General features: G+C 41.4%; 1 protein-coding gene across 1 annotated transcript; it reads left to right on the top strand.

Moving 5' to 3' along the window:
- Positions 1-2,235: 2,235 nt before the first annotated feature.
- LOC125168687 (C2 calcium-dependent domain-containing protein 4A-like) lies at positions 2,236-3,968 on the top strand. The gene has a single exon (XM_047863935.1). The coding sequence runs from the start codon at positions 2,825-2,827 to the stop codon at positions 3,893-3,895; it is 1,071 nt and encodes a 356-aa protein (XP_047719891.1). The 5' UTR covers positions 2,236-2,824; the 3' UTR covers positions 3,896-3,968.
- Positions 3,969-23,154: the final 19,186 nt, after the last annotated feature.

The following is a 23,154-nucleotide window of genomic DNA, read 5'->3' as shown; positions in this document are numbered from 1 at the left end:
GCTCCTCTGATAGACGTCTATAGCTGATGTGATCTTGTACAGCCTGGATCCACCTGCCTAGTATGGTGGCCGAAATCCAAGAAGCATTCAGTAAATATTGCTTTGAACGAATAAATGAACTAACGAGCATTTGTTCTCTTCTATAATAACAACAAATATAAAATCAGACATCATATAGGTCAGGCTGCAAGCTAACCTCTTCGTATGCATGATCTTATTATGCATGACATATTATGACAACCCTACAGGTACAAACTATTATCAGAAAGGGTGAGGGAGCTCTCATGGGTCTCTTTTATGCCGTAATTAATTTCATTACCTCTCAAAGGTTCCACCTACTATTGTACATTTGATACCAGCTTAGAAAGGCTAAATAACTTGCTCAGTTGACATGATAAGGAGCCATTCTATAATCAAAACAAGATCTGGCTTCAGACCCAGTTTTCTCAACCATGGCACTCAACCTCTCTTCTATTCAAAAAAAAAAATGTTTAATGTTTATCTATTTTTGAGAGAGAGAGAGAGAGAGAGAGAGACCAAGTGCAAGTGGGGGATGGGCAGACAGAGAAGGAGACACAGAACTTGAAGTAGGCTCCAGGCTCTGAGCTCTCAGCACAGAGCCTTACACTGAGCTCGCACCGCAAGATTATGACCTGTGCTGAAGTCAGACACTTAACCGACTGAGCCACCCAGGCGCCCCACCTCTCTTCTATTTTTATTATTTTTAATAATCACCACTTCTTTTAAAAATTTTTAAATGTTTATTTATATTTGAGAGAGAGAGAGAGAGAGAGAGAGAGAGAGAGAGCGTGAGCAGGGAAGGGGCAGAGAGAGAGAGGGAGACACAGAATCCGAAGTAGGCTCCAGGCTCTGAGCTATCAGCACAGAGCCTGACTCAGGGCTTGAACTCACGAGCCACAAGATCATTCATGACCTGGGCCAAAGTCAGTTGCTCAACCAACTGAACCACCCAGGCACCCCTAATAATCACCACTTCTGTGCATTTAGCACTTACCATGTTCTAGGCACAATGCTAAATATTTTACATTATTACATTCATTTAATTCCCAAAGCAACTCATTTATGCCCACTAATGTGTATTATTTCCTCAATTTCCCATCACTATGCGAACTTGATAAGTTACTAGGAATAATCACCAATTTACAGGTTTGTATGACAATTCTAGAGACTATATGTTAATCATCAAGCACAGTGTTGTGCATGTATATGCTGGAAACAAAATGCACATGCCCCATCCTACAACCACCTTTGGATGGATTCAATTCACTGAACAATATTTTGTTTAATTATTTAACATTATTTGTAAAAGCTATTAACTACCAAGGCAGTGTCTTAAGTAGAAATAGCATACACTCAAATGCTGAACCAAATGTTTCAGATCTCTTTTAATCTGAGCTAGTTGGAAGCAGTTCTCTTACAGAATGAACACAGGTCAGTTTTCAAATGGAAGAAAAAGAGTATCCCAGGTGGGTACAGGCTGGAAAGGCCAGAGGTGGTTGTGTGCCTTCAAAGGAATGTTCCAACAGCACAATTATATGCAGGAGTATATTTTCCCAAGCAAAAATCAGCACCAATGGCTTAAGAAATGAGTTGTGATTTTTTTTTAAATTAAGGTATAAGATACACACAATCTTATAAGCAAGCTTAATTGTATTCCAAGAGATTTTTTTTTAACATACGTAAACACCTATGTAACCTCACCCAGATCAAGATAGGAATTATTTTCAGCATCCCATAAGGCTCCTGTGCCCAGAGTGGCTTATAATTAACAGGGGAAATACTTTTAAAATCAAGACCGAAAACCAGAAAGCAGGTAAGACATTCCGAAGGCTGGCTTTGGGGGATGGGGATGATATTAGGTAAGAACAAGAAAAACAGGACTCATCTTCTTTTAGTGATGGGTGCATTCACATTCATATGTGGGCCAATCCTCCTAATGACTCTCTACATAGTAAACATGCATTCCTTTCTGCACGTGAGGAAACAGAAACCTGTTTAGGGTTCCTGAGAATAACACCCCCACCAGACGCCGGGAAGGGAAGGAACTCAAGTCTTGAAATTTGCGCAGTCGACCTATCCTCCTGGCAGAGCTGAAGGCGGGGCGTCAGGTTACAGAGCAGGACCTCTCGCGCCCGCCCATTGGCCAGCGCTCAGGGCCCCCGGGTATAAAAGCTCAGACAGGCTGTCCTGGAACCGCGGTGTTGAATCCCGCCTCGCACGCTTTGAGCCTACCGGAGGTGGCGCTACTCTCTGGCTCGGTGCCTCTGGCAGAACCGTGCGGACAACCGTCAGACACCGGACTCCAGCTACGCTAAGAGGGTTCCACGCATCCTTGTTTAACTCGCCTAGCCGCAAGCCGTGAGTCCTAGAGGGGATAATAATTGTTTTAATTCTCGCTGAGGACTAGAGTGCAATAATCCAAGGATTCGGGAGGGGATTGCACAAGCAAAGCGCCTCTTGGCATTGACGACAGCGCGACCAAAGTTGGAAGCCAACATTTTGATAATCTCCGCCTTAGGCCAGCGAAGGAGGATCGAGATTAAATCAACAAGCCCCGAAGTGTACATGACTACTAGAGACGAGAGAAGAACGATTGTTTTGCAGTCATTGAAACACAGCTTGCAATAGCCTGAGTGGCAGTTTGCCTTGTCCCACGGAGGCAGGAGAAAGCACCCCTAAAGTAGAAAACAAGACACGGGAATTGCTGCGCCTCGCAGGGCTCCCTCTGACTAGGGTACCCTTGCGAAGTGCAAGCCGAGCAGCACCAGCGCAAGGTTGCTCCGGTTCCCGTACCCGCGTCCTTATGTGGTGCCTGGAGAGGCTCCGCTTTGGTCCTGAGCGCAGGCAAGGGATTCTTCAAGGTCGGGCGCACCAAGTCCCGGCCCTCACTCCCGCCGCGTGTGCAAACGTGCTCACCCCGGACCGCATCCCCGAGTTCTGCATCCCCCCACGACTCGCGTCCTGCACGGCCCTGGCTGCACTTCGGGTTTCCTGGAGCGAAGCAGCAGAAATAGACTACAGCGCGGCGCACACGGACTGGGACCCGCGCTCGCAGGCAGCCCTATCGCTGCCGCACCTGCCCCGCGCGCTCACCGCCTACGGCTTCTGCGCGCTGCTCGAGAGCCCGCACACCCGCCGCAAGGAGTCGCTCTTCCTCGGGGGCCCTGCAGCCGCCCCGCTCGTGCCCCGGGACTCGGCTCCGGCCTCCGCTCCCGCGCTCCCCGCGCTCCCCGCGGGCCTCCGCCCCACCCCGGACGCGCCCGCCCCGCCGCCCCGCGCCCGCCGCCTCCTGCGCGCCCCCGAACGGCTGCTGACCCGCGCGCTGCGGGCCCGGACGAGCCGAGGCCTGGTCCGCGCCCGCTCCGTGTCCAGCGGGGACGGCGACGAGGACGAGGACGAGGAGCGCGGCGCCGTCTCGGGGCCCCCTTCCCAGGCTCCCTCCGCGTCCCCGCCGCCGCCGCCCTGCCCCGGCCCGCGTCCCGAGCGCCTGGAAGCCGAGGGCACCGTGGCCCTGGGCCGCGCCGGGGGCGCCCTGCGCCTGGCCGCCGAGTACAGTCGGGCCAACGGGCGGCTCCGCGTCCGGCTGCTGGGCACCGAGGGCCTGGCCGCGGGAGCCGCCGACCCCCCCGCCGTCGGCTGCCGCGTCAGCTTCGTCCTGCGGCCGCCGGGCCAGCCGCGCTCGCAGCGCAGCGCCGTGGTCCGACGGAGCCGCAAGGCCGCCTTCCACCAGGACGTGTGCTTGGACGGGCTCTCGGAGGAGCAGGTGCGCCGCCTGGCCGTGCGCGTCAAGGCGGAGCAGCGGGGTCGCGGCCTGGAGCGGGGCCGCCCGCTGGGCCAGGGCGAGCTGCTGCTGGGCTCCCTGCTGCTGCCCTGAGGGCGCCCGGGGCTCAGACCGCCCCCTCGGGGCGCCCTCGGACCGCTGGCAACTCGGACACCGACAGCCGCTTTGGACAAAATGAAAGTGTATTTATTCTTCTACTCACGCCTTTGGTTAGTCCAATAGGGGCGCATATGTTGCTGGATTAGTTATAATAAAGGATGTAGTATTTTGGGTAAATATCTTCAAAATTCGCTTCAGCAAATGGTATGGCGTTCTGCAGTAGCGTTTCCCTATATGGACACACAATTGCATTTCATGTTCCCCACGGACCTATTGCGAGATAATGAATCACAGGAAGTCTTAAAACTAGAGGGTATCCTGGTGGTCTATTTGCTCCAACCTCCTCATATTGAAGTTTATTTCACAACATCCACTGAGACCATCTTAGAGCGTGTATTACTTTTGCAGCATTGTTTAAGACCCTGGTGAAAAATTGGGGCCAAGAGAGGTGAAGTAACTTGCTCAAGGTCAACAGTGAATTATTAATAAAAAACTCCAACCTGATACTTTTAGCTACATCTTGCTGGAAAAGCACTGGAAAAAAATGAAGCCATTTTAATTTTCCAAGTTAAAATAATAATAGTTTTGCAAGTATTAACTTAATTCTTTTTTTTTTTTAACGTTTATTTATTTTTGGGACAGAGAGAGACAGAGCATGAACGGGGGAGGGGCAGAGAGAGAGGGAGACACAGAATCGGAAACAGGCTCCAGGCTCTGAGCCATCAGCCCAGAGCCCGATAATTCTTAAAACCAAACCTAAAAGACATGCACATTTGTCCCCATTTTACAGATGAAGATACTGAGGCACAAAAAATAGAGCAGAGTCGGGATTTGCACTGAGGCAATCAGTGTTTTACTTATTACTTTCTGGGAATAATACCAGCATCTGAAGGGTTCATCACATTACTATTGTGGGGCTGCAACTTACATCTGAAATCTTTGATTCTGAGTCTGGGGTCTCTTCACATTCTCACCCCCTAGTGGAAAAGCAAATTGGTTGAAATGAGTAATTTATTATGTCATGCTAATGGCCAAGGCTCTGTCTGAGAAAGATGCTAACTAGCCTCAGAGTAGTAGAAAAGCGGGGGGGGGGGGGGGGGGGGGGGGGGGGGGGGGGGGGAGCTAGCTTAATTGGCCCCAGCTGAGCTAATGTGCTAGGAGAGGGAGTCTAGAATTTACCTGTAATAGTGTTCTACCTCTGGCTTCTGATAATCATAATAGGTTTGTTATGTATTAAAGGATGATTTTCCTCCCTTGCTCATATTCACTGCCAAACAAGCATATTTCTTTCTTTCTTATGCATACATCCAAATATATCATTGTGGGACTTTATTTTGTTGTTTAAAAAAAAATGTTTATTTACTTTTGAGAGAGAGAGAGAGAGCAAGAGCAGGGAGGGGCAGGGAGAGAGGGAGACATAGAATCCGAAGCAGGATCCAGGCTCTGAGCTGTAAGCACAGAGCCCCATATGGGGCTCAAACTCGCAAACTGCAAGATCATGATCTGAGCCAAAGTTGGACGCTCAACCAACTGAGCCACCCAGGTGCCCCTGCCTTTTTTAAAAATACAAACAGGGCACCTGGGTGAAACAGTTGGTTAATCATCCAACCCTTGGTTTCAGCTCAGGTTTGATTGGGCTCCATGATGACAGCGTGGAGCCTGCTTGGGATTCTCTCTCTCCCCCTCTCTCTGCCCCTCCCCTGCTCTTTCTTTCAAAATAAATAAATAAACTTTAAAAAAAAAACCCAGATTGCACTGATGGTTTAAATAACAAAACCTTATTCCAGAAAACATTGCAATCACTATTGTCACTAGATTATATACAAGTAAGAGTTTGGGGCAGAAGTGTCACTTTATTAAGGTAACATCAACACACTTCAGGAATGTAAATTTTCCATGATATAATGGTATTTTCAAGCAGAATCTCCACTAATATAAAGTTATGATGGTCAAACAATGTTAAGAGCCTAATCAGCAAAGACTTTTAAATGACTAAAATATAATCATAAACCATAAAACCTTGGGACTTTAGAGTTGAAAAGAATTTTAAGAATTATTTTGTGCAAACCCAGGTATTACAGAATAGGACCAGAAAGGCAGACTGTAGATTGTCCCAAATCACATAATCAGTGCAAGAGGTGGGACTAGGACCACTTCTATTCTCATTTTGCTTTTCAACCTAATGAGTCTTTGGACCACTACTTCCAAGGAAGGAGACACATTTGCATATAAATTATTTTACCACGCTGAACTAATTTGATTTTTTTGCATGTACAAAATCTTATTCGCAACACAATGGTTTTTTTATGCATCAGCCTTTCTGTTGGCAAGTTTTAATTTGGTTTGCACTTTGCTGCCCTCTAGTGGATCCTTCATAAGCTTTGTCAATGGGTCTACTTAGTATTAGAACATCTCTACTGCATACTAAAGACCAGTGTCATGTCAGAACCCAATGAACTTGAAGATGTGCGCTAATATATTATAGTGAAGATTCACGTCTCAAAATAACTAAATACAGCTGTCTGAATGTAGAATATGCCCCCCAAGTTTTCAGATTAAAAATGAAAACAGAAGAAAAACTTCGCAGTAATTATGAAGCTGGGAGTATGCATCAATGGCATGTTGGTTGCAGAAAACTGTTTTTAGAGTTTTATGCTTCTCGTTGGGTTTAGGTATGCACATCTTCGCACAAATGATAGCATAATCTTGCTTCTTTGTGGTTTAAATATATGAACATATTCAAAGAAATATCCCACACAACAGACTACAACATGCCAGTTTAAAAAGCTTTAGTTAAGTGCGAATTTAAAAATCAAATCAACAGCTTGGTCACTTGGTTTTAAAAAGGTAATGCATTCTATACCTAAAACACTAGCTTTAATATGGATCAAACATGCCTAGATGATTATTTCTTTAAAATGTAATTTTCTTTTACACACACTTCAACAATTCACAATACTTCCCCCATATTCATTCCCAGGACTTAGGTCAAAATACTAATTTTGATATTTGGTAAAGATTTGAAAGACAGAGCAAAAAGTGGGTACCATGCGATCCCTATGATATTAAAGCAACAATATATGGTATATGGTATAACATATGGTAAAAGGGCACAAATTGTCAGCTCTAAGATGAAAAAGGCTTGAGGATCTAATGTATATATAACATGGTGAGAATAGTGAGTAACACACTGTATTGTATACTGATATTTACAAAGAGCGTAGAATTTAAATGTTCTCACAAAGAAGAAGAAACATAGGTGAGGTGATGAGAGTTAATTAACTAGGTGGGGGAGGATAACTATATATAGGTGGATGAAAGGACATTCAAGGAGCACCTGGATGGCTCAGTTGGTTAAGCACGTGACTTTCACTCAGGTCATGATTTTGTAGCCTATGAGTTCAAGCCCTGCATCGGGCTCTGTGCAGACAGCTCAGAGCCTGGAGCCTGCTTCAGGTTCTGTGTCACCCTCTCTCTCTGCCCCTTCCCCCACTCACACTCTGTCTCTCTCTCTCTCTCTCTCAAAAATAAACATTTTTTTTTTTAAAAGGGGGCATTCAAAAGGTTTATTTCGAATACCGATATGGGGCAAATACTTTTCAAGAATCTAGATGTATAGCTGTGAATAAGACACAAAATGTCCTTGCTCTTATGGAGTTAAGTTTTCAAAGTTGGAGAAGGAGACAGACCATAAACAACTAATTTTAGGAGCGCTTCAGAATATAAAATGTGATAATGAAAAAGAGCACTACTGTGGTAAAAAGAGACACCTCAGATTGAATGGTTCATAAAGGCCTGTATGAAGATGTGACATTGAGCCTTTTCTCTAGGTTCATATACATATTGCTATCATAGCTCAATCCAATTTGCTGATGTTGGGATTCCTTGTCTCCTAGGGTGACCTGACAAACGCTTTCCTAGGAATTCTGCTAACACCTTACCACCCGTGGGAAGTACTTCCTGTGTGGTTCACCTCTAGTGTGTAGAAGCTCTTTTGCCTCCAGGCTTATGAGTTTAACAGATGGAAAAAACCTGGGACAGCGCATGGTGTTAACAAACACAGTTTCTACTATTTTGCATATTAACATGGCAAGATCCCATTAGCTAAGAATTTTGGTATGGCATTATAATGGCACTTGCATTAGAGACGATTGACAAACTCTGGTCAGATTAGACTTTCTGGGGCATTAGAAAGCAAATAGCAACATGATTCTTCTTGTTTGTATTTTATGGTTTTCACAGATAATTTTTATCCTTTATGTTTGTAGCTTCTCAACAACTGTTTGTGGTAGGTACTCTTATTGTACCTGGGGTTGATGTTATAGGTGGTCCCTTCAACACCCAGTCCAACCCCTTCTTGCTCTCCCTTATGTGCTATAGGGTCTCGAGAACAAACACTAGCCTTCTCAGGCCCTTTCTCAGCTATGGAGAGCTATGAGAATCAGCTATGAATCATAGCAAGAGGCCAGCTAATGGTGCCTTTTCCCCTTCCTCCCTCATCCTGCTGGAACATACAAGTTGTGAGAGATGGCAGCTGTCACTAAGGAAGCTAAAGGAGGTTTGTTTCTCAGTGACATCACTGATCTTCCATGCCAGCTCTGGACAGCCTACACCCAAAGTTCTTGTCCAGAAGACAGATACATTCCTAAGTTGCTTCAGCCTTTGTTGAGTTTCCAGATATATATGAACACAATCTGAACTGATACAATATCCATTTTACAGAGAAGGACACTTTGATTCAGAGGACTTAAGTCAGTTGCCTACGTCCATGCATCAAATAAACGGTTAATTTAATGGCAGACCTCTCAGACCTCCATGCTTTTTTTCAATTCTCACTGTCTTTCCTCACATAATCTATTTTTTTAACTTTTTTTGAGATGCAATTGACATACAATAAATTGCACTTAAAGCATACAATTTTATAAGTTTTGATGTACAATATATGACCATGAAACTATCACTTCAATCAGGATAATGAATACATGCATCGGTCCTAATAGTTACTTTTTTTTCTTTTCTTTTTTTTTTAATATGAAATTTATTGCCAAATTGGCTTCCATACAATACCCAGTGCTCATCCCAACAGCTGCCCTCCTCAATACCCATCACCTACCCTCCCCTCCGTCCAACCCCCCATCAAACCTCAGTTTGTTCTCAGTTTTTAAAAGTCTCTTATGGTTTGGTTCCCTCCCTCTCTAATCGTTTTTTTTTTTTCTTACCCCCCCCCCCCCCCTTGGTCTTCTGTGAAGTTTCTCAGGATCCACATAAGAGTGAAAACATATGGTATCTGTCTTTCTCTGTATGACTTCTTTCACTTACCTAATAGTTTCTTCATGCTCCTTTGTGATCCCTCTCTGCTGACTTCCCTCACCCACCCACCCTGCTCCCCAGGGAGCTACTTGTCTGCTTTCTGTCACTATAGATCAGTTTGTACTTTATAGAATTTCATATAAATAGAAGAATACACATATTCTTTTTTTGGAGTGGGGTGGTCTAGCTTCTTTCACTCAGCATCATTATTCTGAGATGTGCCCATGATGTTGTCTATGTCAATACTTTGTTCCTTTATATTGGTGAATGAATATTGAATGGATAAACCCCAATTCTCTTATCCATTCACTTGTTTGTAACTTGTTTTTATTCCTTGAACTTAGTATTCGATTATTTTTTCCTTTTCTCCTCTTTTCATCTTTTTCTGTCTTGTCTGGTCTTAACTGAGCATGTTATAGGATTTCATTTTCTCTTTTCTCTTAGCATATCAATTATACTTCTTTAAAAAATTCCTTTGGTGGTTTCCCCGAGTGCTTGCAGGATACATTGACAACTAATCTAAATTTACTTTCAAATAACAGTAAATTACTTCATGGGCACTTCAGGTATATTATAAAACAGTATTTCCAATTTTTCCTTCTCATCTCTTATAATGTTGTTTTCATTTTACTTACCCGTATACAATAATTATTAATATTACTATTATTACTGTGATATATTACCACTATATTACTATTGTTACTTTGAACAGTTATCCACCAAATCAAATAAGAGTAAGAAAAATATTTCATTTTGCCTGCATTTATTCCTTCTCTGACATGCTCTCTTTCTTTATGTAAAGCTGAATTTCTGACCCATGTCATTTTTCTTCTCCTTTAAGAACTTATTTTAACATTTCTTTTAGGGCAGATTTGCTAACAATGAATTCTCTTAGTTTTTCTTTGCCTGAGAAGACTTTATTTCTCCTTTACTTTTGAAGGATAGTTTCACCAGATACAGAATTCTATTTTAATGGTTTCTTTCTTTCAATACTTTAAATATTTCACTTCACTCTCTTCCTCCTTGTGTCGTTCCTGACAAGAAGTCCAATATAACTTTTTTTTTTAATGTTTGTTTATTTTTGAGAGAGAGAGAGAGAGAGAGAGAGAGAGAGAGAGGCGGAGGGGCAGAGAGAGAGGAAGACACAGAATCCGAAGCAGACTCCAGGGTCTGAGCTGCCAGCACAGAGACAGATGCGGGGCTCAAAGTCACAGACCAAGAGATCATGACCTGAGCCAAATGCTTAACTGACTGAGCCACCAGGCCCCCAACTCTTTTTTTTTTTAAGTTTATTTATTTTGAGAGAGACAGAGAGAGTGCAAATTGGGGAGGGGCAGAGAGAGAAGGAGAGAGAGCGAATACCACTAGCACAGAGTCCGACACGGGGCTTGAACCCACAAAGCCTAGAGATCATGACTGGAGTGGAAACCAAGAGTCGGACGCTGAAGCAACTGAGCCACCCAGGTGCCCCAAGAAGTCCAATAAAACTCTTATCCTTCTTCCTCTGTAGGTAAGGTATTTTCCCCCTTGACTTCTTTCAAGATTTTCTCTTTGTTTTTGTTTTTGTTTTTTGCCGCTGGAATGTAATATGCCTCGGTGTAGATTTGTGTGTGTGTATTTTTCCTGTTTGTTGTTCTCTGAGTTTCCTGGATCTGTTCTTTGATATCTGTCATCTATTTTGGAAAATTCTCTTCTGTTTTTACTTGAAGTATTACATTTGTTCCCTTCTGTCTTTTTTCTCCTCTTGGTATTACTCATATGTTACCCCTTTTGAAATTGTCACACAGTTTGTGGGTAGCCTGCTCTGAGATTTTTGGGTCTTGTTTGTTTGTTAGTTTTAAGTAGGCTCCATGCCCAACACACACTCGAATTCATGACTCCGAGACCAAGAGCCAGTCAGGTGCCCCTGGGTTTTTCCTTCATTATTTTTTCTCCTTGTGTGGTAGAGTCCGCTTCCTAAAAGGAATAGACCCCAAGATAAGGGAAGGCAACCTGGCTAGCATGTGTTGGTGACTCCTCTCATGACCCTGTAACATGAGACCACCCAATCAGACTGTATGCCTCTACATTACCCAATACTGGAGGCAAAGAAGTAGAAGATGTGTAAAAGACTAGGCCACATGGCCTTGGAGCTCAGTTTTTCGGGTACAAACCCAACTGAGCCAGTGTTGGCACTAATAAAGTTGCTTCCCGAAAAAAAAAATAAAGCCTCGGAGTCACCACTCTCTGTGTGAGAATCCTGCCACACTTGCATTGCAATCTGGGAAGTTTCTACGGACATATCATAAAATTCACTGATTCTTTTCTTAGCTGTACCCAGTCTACCCATCAGAGGCTTCCTTCACTTCTGGTACAGTGTTTTAATGTCTAGCATTTCCTTTTGATTTTTTAAAATTTCCATCTCTCTGCTTACATTGCCCATCTGTTTTTGCATATTTTCCACTTTTTCCGGTAGAGTCTTTAACATATTAGTCATGGTTATTTTATTTTATTTTTTTTAATTTTTTTTTTAACGTTTATTTATTTTTAAGACAGAGAGAGACAGAGCATGAACAGGGGAGGGGCAGAGAGAGAGGGAGACACAGAATCGGAAACAGGCTCCAGGCTCTGAGCCGTCAGCCCAGAGCCCGACGCGGGGCTCGAACTCCCCGACCGTGAGATCGTGACCTCGCTGAAGTCGGATGCTTAACCGACTGCGCCAACCAGGCGCCCCTAGTCATGGTTATTTTAAAATCCCTGTCTGATCATTCCAAGATCCGTGTCATATCTGAGTCTGGTTCTGAGTGTTTGTTTTGTCTCTCCTATTTTTTCTTGCCTTTTATTTCTTGCCTGTAGTTTCTTATTGAACACCAGACATGATGTATTAAATAATAGGAGCAGAGGTAAAATAGACCTTTGGTGTGAGGCTTTATGCTTATCTGGCAGAATTATGCTGTGTTTCCCATTTGCTGTAGCTCTAAGTGTCTGAGGCTTCAGTTTCCTTCTGCGTCCTTATTGTTGTCTGATCTGTAGTCTTTGGGCTTCCCTAGGTGCAGTTTCTGAAACAGAGTGTTTACGTGTCTTACAGCTCTTTTCGCTATTATCCACTTTCTCGCATGGCAGTGCTACTGATGTGGTGGTAAATATTGGAGAGGGGAAGCAGTCTATACTGATGAAATTATGAAATTTTGGGTTCATGAGTGAACGGCTAAGAAAGAATCCTTGAGATGATTTTGGTGCAAAAAGGCGATCTCATTATATAGTTCAGGGACAGGACCCGTGGACAGAAATAGGTGCACTTGGATTGTGATGAGTGAATGATTACATACTTTTAATTAGTGGGGTTAGGGAGAGTGTAAGTCTCTAAGGAATTTGAAAGCAAGGCTTTCAGGACATTGAGGGGCTAGCTGCAGTTAAGATAATGTTACTTTTAGCGTTTAATAAAACATAAACATTAAGGCGCTAAGACTGCCAGCTCTGAGTTCCTTGAGGAAGGTCACCCTCTGCATGTTTCAGGTGCCTGTCAATGGGCTGGAAGCTGTAAGGAGATTTAATTTAAGCTACATTTCTCTCGCCTTTCTTTGCCTCAATACCATGATTAAATCTCATTCTTCATGTGTGTTTTTGTCCCTGGGCTGTGACCTTCACATTTTTAAAAAAAACTTTTCCCCTCTAGGGAGATGGAAAGGATAGGAAAGTTGGAGTTGAGTAAATGCCTTTCTCCGCAAGTCAGTAAGGCTTTGGTAAAGTCTCCTCTGTAGAGTAGACTTTTGTTATGGAGAATGTGCTAGGAGTATCTCAAAATGATCACCAAGTTTTTGCTTGACCTTTCACTATGAGTGTAAGTATTCCTATCAACTTATGGCTTCAGTGGCTTCTGTTCCAGATGGTCTGCTCTTGGATGGGATTATCCGTATTCTCTTGTGTGTCTGTCTAGATTTCAGAGCAGTGGTTCACTTTGCTACCTTGAATCTGATGAAAAAGTCATTAGGTCCATCATTTTCAGTGTGTTCAGCCTTTTTCTTGTTGTAAGAATGAGAGTGACAACTTCCAAGCTCTTTCCATATTGGAACTCATTCCAAGCTAACGAGAAGAAGCTGACCCCATTCAGAAGGCTAGATTTATATCCGTTCACCTGTTCACCTCTTGATAGATATTTAGATTGTTTCCAGTTTATGACTATTCATGTCTAGTACTTTGGGTATATGCTTTCATTTCTCCAGGGTAGATAACTAGAGTAGAATGGATAAATGATCATGTGATAGGTGTATATTTAACTTTTCAAGAAAGTGCCAACTTCTTTTCTTTAATTTTTTTTTAACATTTGTTTATTATTGAGAGACAGAGTGTGAACAGGGGAGGGGCAGAGAGAGGGAGACACAGAATCAGAAGCAGACTCCAGGCTCAGAGCTGTCAGCACAGAGCCCGATGTGGGGCTTGAACTCACAAATCACGAGATCATGACCTGAGCTGAAGTCAGACGCTTAACCGACTGAGCCACCCAGGCGCCCCTGACAACTTCTTTTCCAAAGGAGTTGTATCATTTTACTTTCCAACCAACAACTATGAGAATTGTTTTTGCTCTGCGTCCTTGCCAACATTTGTACCTATGGGGACCTTTTGAAGGAAACATATATTCAAAGTTTCTATTTTTTGTTACATGTGTATTGTTACAACCATGTACCTCAATCCCCTGAGAATTTTTTAAACCAGTATAGAAAAATAAAGATGGATGGAAATTAAGATGGACACACTAGTACCTCAGCAAAGCTTGACTTTAAACTGAACAAATTTTTCTCTTCCTCATTCTTGAAGCCTCCCCTCTCCTTCACTTGCTTTCCTGTAAAATCCTTTGTTCCAGGAACTCGGTATCGATATTGACATCTCACTGACCCCATATGTACTTAGTAATGAGATTCTGGTGGCCACTCCAGCACTAGTCACGAGACCACCTTGAAGCCATGACCAACAGGGCCGACAGCATGTACCAGATTCCTATTGGAACCTCCCAGATCCTGTATTTTCCTATAAATACACTGGGCAGGCTTGTAGCAGCCTCCTTTGCATGGCAAAGTCATAAACTATCTTCCTTCTCTAACTTCTTTTTTAACATTTATTTATTTTTGAGAAACAGAGCATGAGCAGAGGGAGGGCAGAGAGAGAGACACACACAGAATACAAAGCAGGCTCCAGGCTCTGAGCTGTGAGCACAGAGCCCGACACCGGGCTCGAACTCACAAATCACGAGATCATGACCTAGGCGGAAGTCAGATGTTTAACTGACTGAGCCACCCAGGGGCCCCTATCTTCCTTCTTTATACCCAAGCTCTGTCTTTTCATTACGTATTTCGACTCCCAGGCACAGAAGTCAGTTTTTTACATTTTGAGTACAGTTTTACTTTAGTATTTAAAAAGTAGCAATAACAATTAGGCAAAGGCCATATTTAGGACAGAAGTTCAAAGAAATGTAATTGTTTGTTTATGAGGAAAGTTGTTATTCTGCAATTATTTAAAAAATTTTAATTACAGTACAGTTAACATATGGTGTTGTATTAGTTTCAATTGTACAGTGTAGTGATTCAACAATTCTATAAAGGAATGCAATCATTATTACCTTGGTACAAGATGTCCATAAAATGTCTGTGTCTATTTAGAATCCTAGAGTATCAGAATGTTTAAATATTTCATGCTGATTCCAAAGCTTTGGACTTCAGTGGGAGTTACTGAGTTTCTTTCCCAAAGCTATGAATTTAGTCATTTAAAACCAATATGGATAAAGAGGTGTATTATAAACCAGGATCAAATGTTGTGGGAGTCAGTGAAAGGAAATAACAATTATATCATTAAAGTCTGAATAGAGATGGGGCTTAGATGGGACTGCTTTTCCTCTGGGCAGGTTAGTAAAGATCACCTTTGTTGAGGAGTTGACAATCTCTCTTTTCCTTTCTGTATCACCCTGCAGCTGGAGGAGCAGAAACATGAGCTTTCTAGTGACATCAGAGCTAGGACGCTGCAGAGCCGGTTTCCAGCAGTCATTCCCCCTCCCCCCCCACCTCCCCCCCCCCCCCCCCCCCCCGCAAAGGCGCCACGCCCTCTGCAGATCTGGGATTGGATGGTGGGCACTAGCTACTCTGTAGCAACTCTCCAAGTGTCCGTTGTTGATGGTAAGTTTGTTTTTTACAAAGAGTTTATATTCAAAATCAGAAGGATATGGGTTCCAGATCGCAGCTGTTTACTATGCGTCTCTTCATTAGCCTTTGTAAAATCTCATGTTTTCATTAGTAGAGAGGCAGTAAAATTACCTACCACGTGGGATTTTTTTTTTTTTTTTTTAAGGATTAAAGGAGCTAGGGCATTCCAAGTGCACAGCACAGTGCCTGGTATGCAGAACCACCTAATAAATATTAGTTATATTCTAATGTTCTCCCCAGGCTTCCAGCATGTTCAGTAAGTGCTTATCCTGTCACTGACCTTCCAGCTATGAGACTGAATAGATGCGTTATACCCATGAGTCATTTGAGAAACAGTACAAAGTGCCAAGTTAAGTGTTACAAACAATAGTGCTATAGACAAGAATTCTTTTTCTGTTTCTTCCTTCTCCTCCTCCTCCTCCTCCTCCTCCTCCTCCTCTTCATCCTCCTCCTTCTTCTTCTTTTTTTTTTACAAAGGGTACAAGCCCAGCAGGGAGCCCAATGCAGGGCTTGAACTCACAGGCCCCCCTAGACATGGATTCTTAAAAGAGGGGATTGGGAAATGAGAAAGGTTCTGACATTTATTTAATACTCACCATGTACCAGACACTGTACCAGAGACACATTAAGTATTAGCTCTCTTGTGCCCCAGATGCATGAAGAAGGACTTTATAACTAGATTCTGAATGTCCGAGAAGATGCACAGTCATGCAGCTTATAAAGGGCAAGACCATTGATTTGGAGCCATATGCATATGGCTACAAAATTTAGGGCTTGGGTAACCAAGAGGTAAGTTGAATTGGGGTCTGTAGAGAAAAAGAGAGAAAGGAAGTCTTAGAAAAAGAACTAAGTTTGAGATCCAAGATAAGTAAAATGTGTTATAGAAACACTGCTTCTTAGGTCCCAACGGTCCCCAGGGGGAAATTTGGTGATGATGTCGCCACCTCCTGAGGACTTTGCCTTGCTGAAACCTTGGCACACAGAACTAAAGGGTAGATATCATTGTGCCCTGTAACAGTTAGAAAACAGCAACTCATCCTATGTCAGCAGTCATGATTTATTCATTCACAGCATCATACTGCCCTTGGATAACTCTATTTATCCATCTTTTAAAGACATTTGACTGCATGACTACCAGTTTAATCATCAGCAGGTTGCAAGTATGAGCCGTTCTGAGAGTGGATAAAGGCAAGATTTAATCTTAAGAAAAATGACTTGTTTTGAGTCAAGGCAGGTTACTTTTCACTTTATGTAACCCATTTCTCTAAGCTTGAGATTGAGGCTTGAGAGTTTCTTCACTGGACTAAGGCCCTGAAATCTGACAAGTGTTTATCATCCTTAAATATTTAAAACACTTTCAAACATTAACTAAAATAAAGAGGAAAAGAAGCCCATGAAAGATAATATAATTTAAATTTTTAAAAAATGTTTATTTATTTTTGAACAGAGCATGAGCCGGGAGTGGAGGGGTGGGCAGAGAGAGGGGGAGACACAGAATCCAAAGCAGGCTCCACATTCTGAGCTCTCAGCACAGAGCCCAATGCAGGGCTCAAACTCACAAACCGTGAGATCATGACCTGAGTGGAAGTCGGATGCCCAACCGACTGAGCCAGCCAGGCACCCCTTGATAATAGAATTTAAAACTGCAAATCAACTTAGAAAAAGGTTTCTCAGTGTCCTTATTTTATAGATAATGAAAGGAAGATCAGAGAGAAAGCATTTTCCAGGGTCATATTGTCAGTTGGTGGCATTTCCTGACTCTCAAACCAGAGTGCTATTTCGTATGCCGTAAGACTAACTACCCTGATGAACTATGAATTTCTTGCATTGTTAGAAAATACTTTGAAAAATTATCACCATCAAAACACAACCATTCTCCTGACACTCTGATCTAAATAATTTTTGTCTTGGGGCACCTGGGTGGCTCAGTAGGTTAAGCATCCAACTTTGGCTCAGGTCATGATCTCATGGTTGGTAAATTCAAGCCCCGTGTCGGGTTCTGTGTTGGCAGCTCAGAGCCTGGAGCCTGCTTCGGATTCTGTGTCTCCCTCTCTCTCTGCCCCTCTCCCTGCCATGCTCTGGCTGTCTCTTTCAAAAATAAATAAACATTTAAAAAAATTAAAATAAATAAATGATTTCTGTTTTTGTCCACTACTTTCCATTCTGTGTTCATAAGTATAGCTAGATTTATATGCTTCCAAGGACAGTCTCTACACAAACATACCATTTTTTTCTCCCTTTAATTTGTGATTATAATTTAAGAGCTGTTTATGTTGCTGTTAGTCTTTGGTATCACAACCCTTGAAGTAGATATGTAATAATTAATGTACCTATTTCCCTATTGTTACCCATTTTTCACTCTTCCCAGTTTATTACTATTTTTTCTTCTTTTGATTTTTCTCTTGGAATAAATTCCAAGTAAACTGATTTCAGGATCAAAGATATGGACATTGTTATGGCTCCTACTACAGATTGATGAATTGCCCTTTGTGGTTGGTTATATTTTCTTTTACAAAGTGAAACGGGGAAAGAAAGGCTTCTTGGAAGAGGGAGAGAAAAATACTAAATTAAATAGGGTTGTGACTCAAGAAAGGAACCTGTTTGTAGAAAGCACAATGTTCCCAGAGATAACGCAGCAAGTGAAAAGGATTGAGGGTAGTTTGCTTGCTGTCCTAAGTACAGCTATTATTGTTATGTATTAATGGAAATTTGGGGGTCTCTCGGAAAGGATTTGCTGACCTGGGCTTTTTCTAAGCAAGGGCACCCTTCCTGTCTACTCTTCTCTTCCACCTCAGGGTCTAATTTACAACAGACTCCAAAAAGTAAAAAATGCCATTTGTGCATTGGAGTTAAAAAGAACCAACTACCTTTAATTATTGTTTTGTTAAGTGCCTATGTGAGTGCCTGGAGAAAGAACCAGAAAGAACAATTAGCTCAGAAGCATCAAACTCAGTCTTAAGTAACTTGGATGGGAATAAACTAATGTCATGCAAATATGTTTTTAGACTTATGCTTTTTAAATCTAATATTCATTATGAATGTGATCGATGTGTTTTTCCATTGCCATGTTTAACCAGGAAGGTTTTGTGCGATTACTAATTCTTTCCATTTGTATTACTGGTGTAGACTTTGGCAAGCAGTGAGGGAGGGTATGTACTTTAAGAGAGTTGGAATATCCTTTGTGGAACTTCTTATGGAAGGAAAAGAGTATGAAAATTATAAATCTGGATTGAAATGTCAGATGATTCACAATCATGAATTAAGCTGCCACCCCAGGAAGACCCAACGGTATTATATTACAGTGTCAACAGTGTTGTGGAAATGCTCTGTTTTCCAAATACCTGAGTAAACTCAGCCTTCAGAAAGCTAGTTATAGGTGTTTGCTGAGCACCCAGTATGAGCTCAGCAACTGTGTCAGGCACCCTTGGGGATCTTCACAATGCAGCACTGGAGACACTGAAGAAAGAATGATGACAAGCAGTAGGGGACACGGGTTCTAGTTCTGGCTCTGTATTCTATGAGCAAGCTACCTTTTCTCTGGGCCTTAGTTTCTTCATTCGGAAAATGGGAGGGTTGGGATGGATCCAGGATAGCAAGTAAGTGTTATCTCGAGTCTAAGCTCCATTGCCTTACAGAGGCTGCCCTGAGTGTCTTCATTAACACTGATGACAAGACTCTTGCCTCAAGTAACTTCAATTCTGTTTGGAGAAATAAGACCTGAAATTATAGGGAGTCAATCAAGATGGAATAATTACAAGGGCTAATTTGTATGGTACAGATAATGAATGTGAAAATCCAGAGAAGAGGAGGATCCATGGAGGCTTGGGTAGTCAAAATGATGTTCTTGACAAAGAGAACACGTGAGTTGGTCTTGAAGAACAGGGCATGATAAGAACAATTTAAATACTAAAAATGATCATATAAATATTTATGATTATAAAGCACTTTAGAATTTAAACACCATTTTGGCATATTATCACATCTTTAGAGTATTCCAAGTGTTTTATATCTTTAGGGTGTTTTGTAATTTACAGTTCTCACGATCATTGTAACATTAATCTTCACAATAATCCTAAAGGTGGGTATCATTAGCCATGTCTCACAAATGAGGAGCCTAGAGTTGAGTAAAGTAACTTTTTCAAGACATACCACAAAGTTAGTAAAGGTGGGATATGGATCCAGAGTCCAGACCTAAACTAAGGGAGGTGTATCAGTTAGGGCTGAACATAAAAAGAAAATTCCCATTAATTTAGAAAAAGACTGATTGTTATGTAACCATGGTAATAAGAAGGCACCAAACTCATTTTAAACCTGTTTACACAGTCAATAACTTGCTCCAGTGAACATGCTTTTGCAAGCCAACCAATCAGTGTCAACCCCTAATTTTGAAGGTGGGCCAGTTGGGGATGGACTCATTTCAATAACCATGCCTCTTAGTGATAGCCAACCAACAACAGTCTCAGATAAGTAACCAAGATGAGGTCAACACATTTTCCCTCTGAAGATCCTCCAAATCCTGAACTCCTTGCTTCCTCAAACCCCTATAAAATAGTGTCAGACTTCCCTATTCAGAGAGACTGTGCTATCCAACATAGCTCTCTGTTACTGTAGTAAACAATGAATTAAACTCTTTTTTTTTTTTTTTTTTTTAACAAATGGAGTGAGGGCTCTTTGATCCTTTAACCCTTCTGGAGGTTCCACCAAAGTTTGTTTGAAGACTGGTTTGGCAGCATTCCAGGGAACTATTGGACCAACCCTGGTGCTCACCAGGCCCCTGTACTCAAGCTTCATTTGTCTTTTCAAATCTGTTGCCAAGTGAGCCAGTCTCAACAACAATCTAAGTGCTGACTAGTTTCATTGAGCTCTCATTGCTCATTGTAAGCAGGAGTTCTGCTTATAAGATTATTAGGTTTATATCTTTGGATTAAATAATTAGATTTCTTGGTTTGGAGGTGCACCATTTGGGAAATAATTAGACTTGGGTCTTTGTATACAAATCATTACACCCTGTGGTTTGAAGGTTTATCATTTGATGAATATTTTTACCATGAACCTTATTTCCTGTTTTGTTTTTTGGCCTTATGTTTCCTATTGTTTGTCTACATGTGCAAAGTCTGTTTCATGGGGTTTGATTTTGCCCTAGATTGTCTTTTCCTGTTAAATTCAAAAGAAGAGATGGAGACATAGGTCTGATAAATCTCTAATCTGAGACAGCTCTAATCCAGGACTAACTGTTGAAAGTCCTCTAGATCACCATTCAATCTGTCAAACTTTGCCTCAGATTCCCTACAAACCTTTATGCAGTCATTCCTTATATTGTAAATTTACGAAAGACAGTCACGTTATTTAGTCCTTATCTCAGGCCAACAATTGTTGAGTTGCTGATCATATGATCTCTGCCTAGCTTCTGCTTGGCTGGGGTGACTGAGACACGGTTGACAAACACACTGTTGGCTAGCCATAGTGGCCTCTGTTTTCATGATGAGGTTTTTCTATGTCAAAGTCTCAACCTCCTCTTGAAAGAGTTTTTGCTTTTTACATAAAGACATAGTATTAGAACTCTTACTTTTTTTTTTTTTTTTTTTTTTGGTAGAGGTAAAACATACTGACTTAGAGTAACAATGGCTGCTAAGGGGAACTTTTGACAAAAACCCCAACAGTCAATATTTCCTTCTTTAATTGGTACACCCAGGCCTAAAACCAAAAGCCTAAATACGAGATAATCTTGCCTTTTTAAACTTCTGAAACCTATACTTGCATATTCTTTCTACTCACCTTTACCCGACCCCTTTAAGGAGTTACTCTTTCTTCAGGATTTTCTCAGGAAAAGAACTATCATTTTGCAAAACTGAGAGGCCAGAAAACAGATTTGTGGAAGTCAAAGTAAAACCCTGGTCTCATAAGCGAATGAGTAATGTACAGAATTGTTGAATCACTATATACCTGACACCAATATAACACTGTGTGTTAACTGGAATTAAAATTTTTTAAAAAAGAAAAAAAGAATCCTGATCCTAAGACAAAACAAACCCTGGTCTAGTACCAAATCAAGGGCTATAATCAGAAGACAGGCAAAATATTGCTATAGAATTCATAATTTTGTTAGATACTTATTGTCCCGGACTATAGATCCACACCAAGTAATTCAATTAATTTTTAGCCCCTCTGGTGGAAAAATATTTTTTAAATCAGCATGATAAAAAAGAAAACATATACATAACCTAGATATATAAAATTTTAAGTAAAGAGAAAATATACTATATAAGTTTTAGAAGTCTTTCTTGTAAAGTTAGATTTTTTGGAGGGGCAGAGAAGGAGAGGGAGAGAATATTAGCAAGATCTACCCTCAGCGGGTGGACTGGATCTCATGATCATGAATTAATGACCTGAGGGGAAATCAAGAGTCAGATGCTTGACCCTACTGAACCCCCACCCCGGGCACCCCTAAAGTTAGATTTAATTCAGATCCAAAATTATAAAGTATCAATTTAATTCTTATGTGTTCGTAATCACAATTAAAAATAAAATTTAGAAATTTGAACTGGTAAACTACAGATGAAAAATAGAGTTCAGAGAATTTCAAAGGGTGTTCTGGGATAAACCTAATACTGAAGTAAAAGGGAAGTTTGTCCTTTCTTTTTGTGAATGGGCTTAAATGAGAATTAAGAGATCTAATCAGAAAAAAATTAGGATGTCAATTGCCAGTTTAAAAAATATTCAGTATATTGAGAGACATTTCAATAGTCTTATTGACCAAACAGGCTAGAAACCCATATAATTTATGGGTCTTTAGATAAAAGAACTGAAAAGGCCTCTCTTCTGTAATATCTGAGGCTATGGATAAAGACACCTATGGACATTATAAGCAAAAGAGCCATTGAAAAACTGATGTTCCACATTGGCAACAACCAAAAGGACAATTGTCCAAAAATCTACGTGCTGATGCCACTCTAAGAGAAAAGGAATTCTGTCTTTCCTCTAAATTCCCAAAGGCAATGGTTTATGATTAAAGATAAACAATACCTTTTTTCGTTCTTGTTTATGTGGATGCCACTATTACTGTCAACTACTCTCTATGCTCCAACTACCACTGCATTCCCACTGTGTAGATTCTTCATAGAAACATTTAAAAATTGTTTGAAAAGGAAGGGAAACTTGACATGGTAAGAAAAAAAGAAAACTTGACTTAATGTGGAAATGACTGGTTGTACCATATAACAAATTACGACAACAACAAGAAGAAGAAAAGCCAAATTTGAAGACATGTAATAACTGTAACTGATGTTTTGAGATCATAGTCAGAAGAATACACCTTTATTCTCTGGGATAAAACACCTACAAATGTAATAAATAAAAGCTACTCCCAGACATTTTGTCCTTGAGCTGCACATGATCAAATTATAGCTGATGTAGATGTGAGAACACCTATAGTATTATAAGATGTTACCAAAACAAAACAACAAAACAAAGCAAAGCCAGAGAGCCCCCACAACTTTATGGTCCCAGAATCCCTATGGGCACAAGATTCCGTGGACAAAACAGATTAATCAGAACAGTGGATTGGAGTCCAAACTCCAATCCTACATTATATAAACTTCCTACATTATATAAACTTTGTTTATAGAAAGTTAGGCCATATTCCAGGGATGAGAACTTAACAGCATGGCACATCTCAAAAGCCCATTGCCTATTAAGGCGCACCTTAATTTAAAATTAATACCAATGCTTACACTGTTTGTTTCAGAGCAATTAAAGACCTCAATAAAATCAGTT

The sequence above is a fragment of the Prionailurus viverrinus genome, chromosome B3, assembly GCF_022837055.1.
Source record: "Prionailurus viverrinus isolate Anna chromosome B3, UM_Priviv_1.0, whole genome shotgun sequence".
Classification (NCBI taxonomy): Eukaryota; Metazoa; Chordata; class Mammalia; order Carnivora; family Felidae; genus Prionailurus; species Prionailurus viverrinus.
Note: the sequence above shows the minus strand (reverse complement) of the source record. Positions and strands in the feature narration are given on the sequence as shown.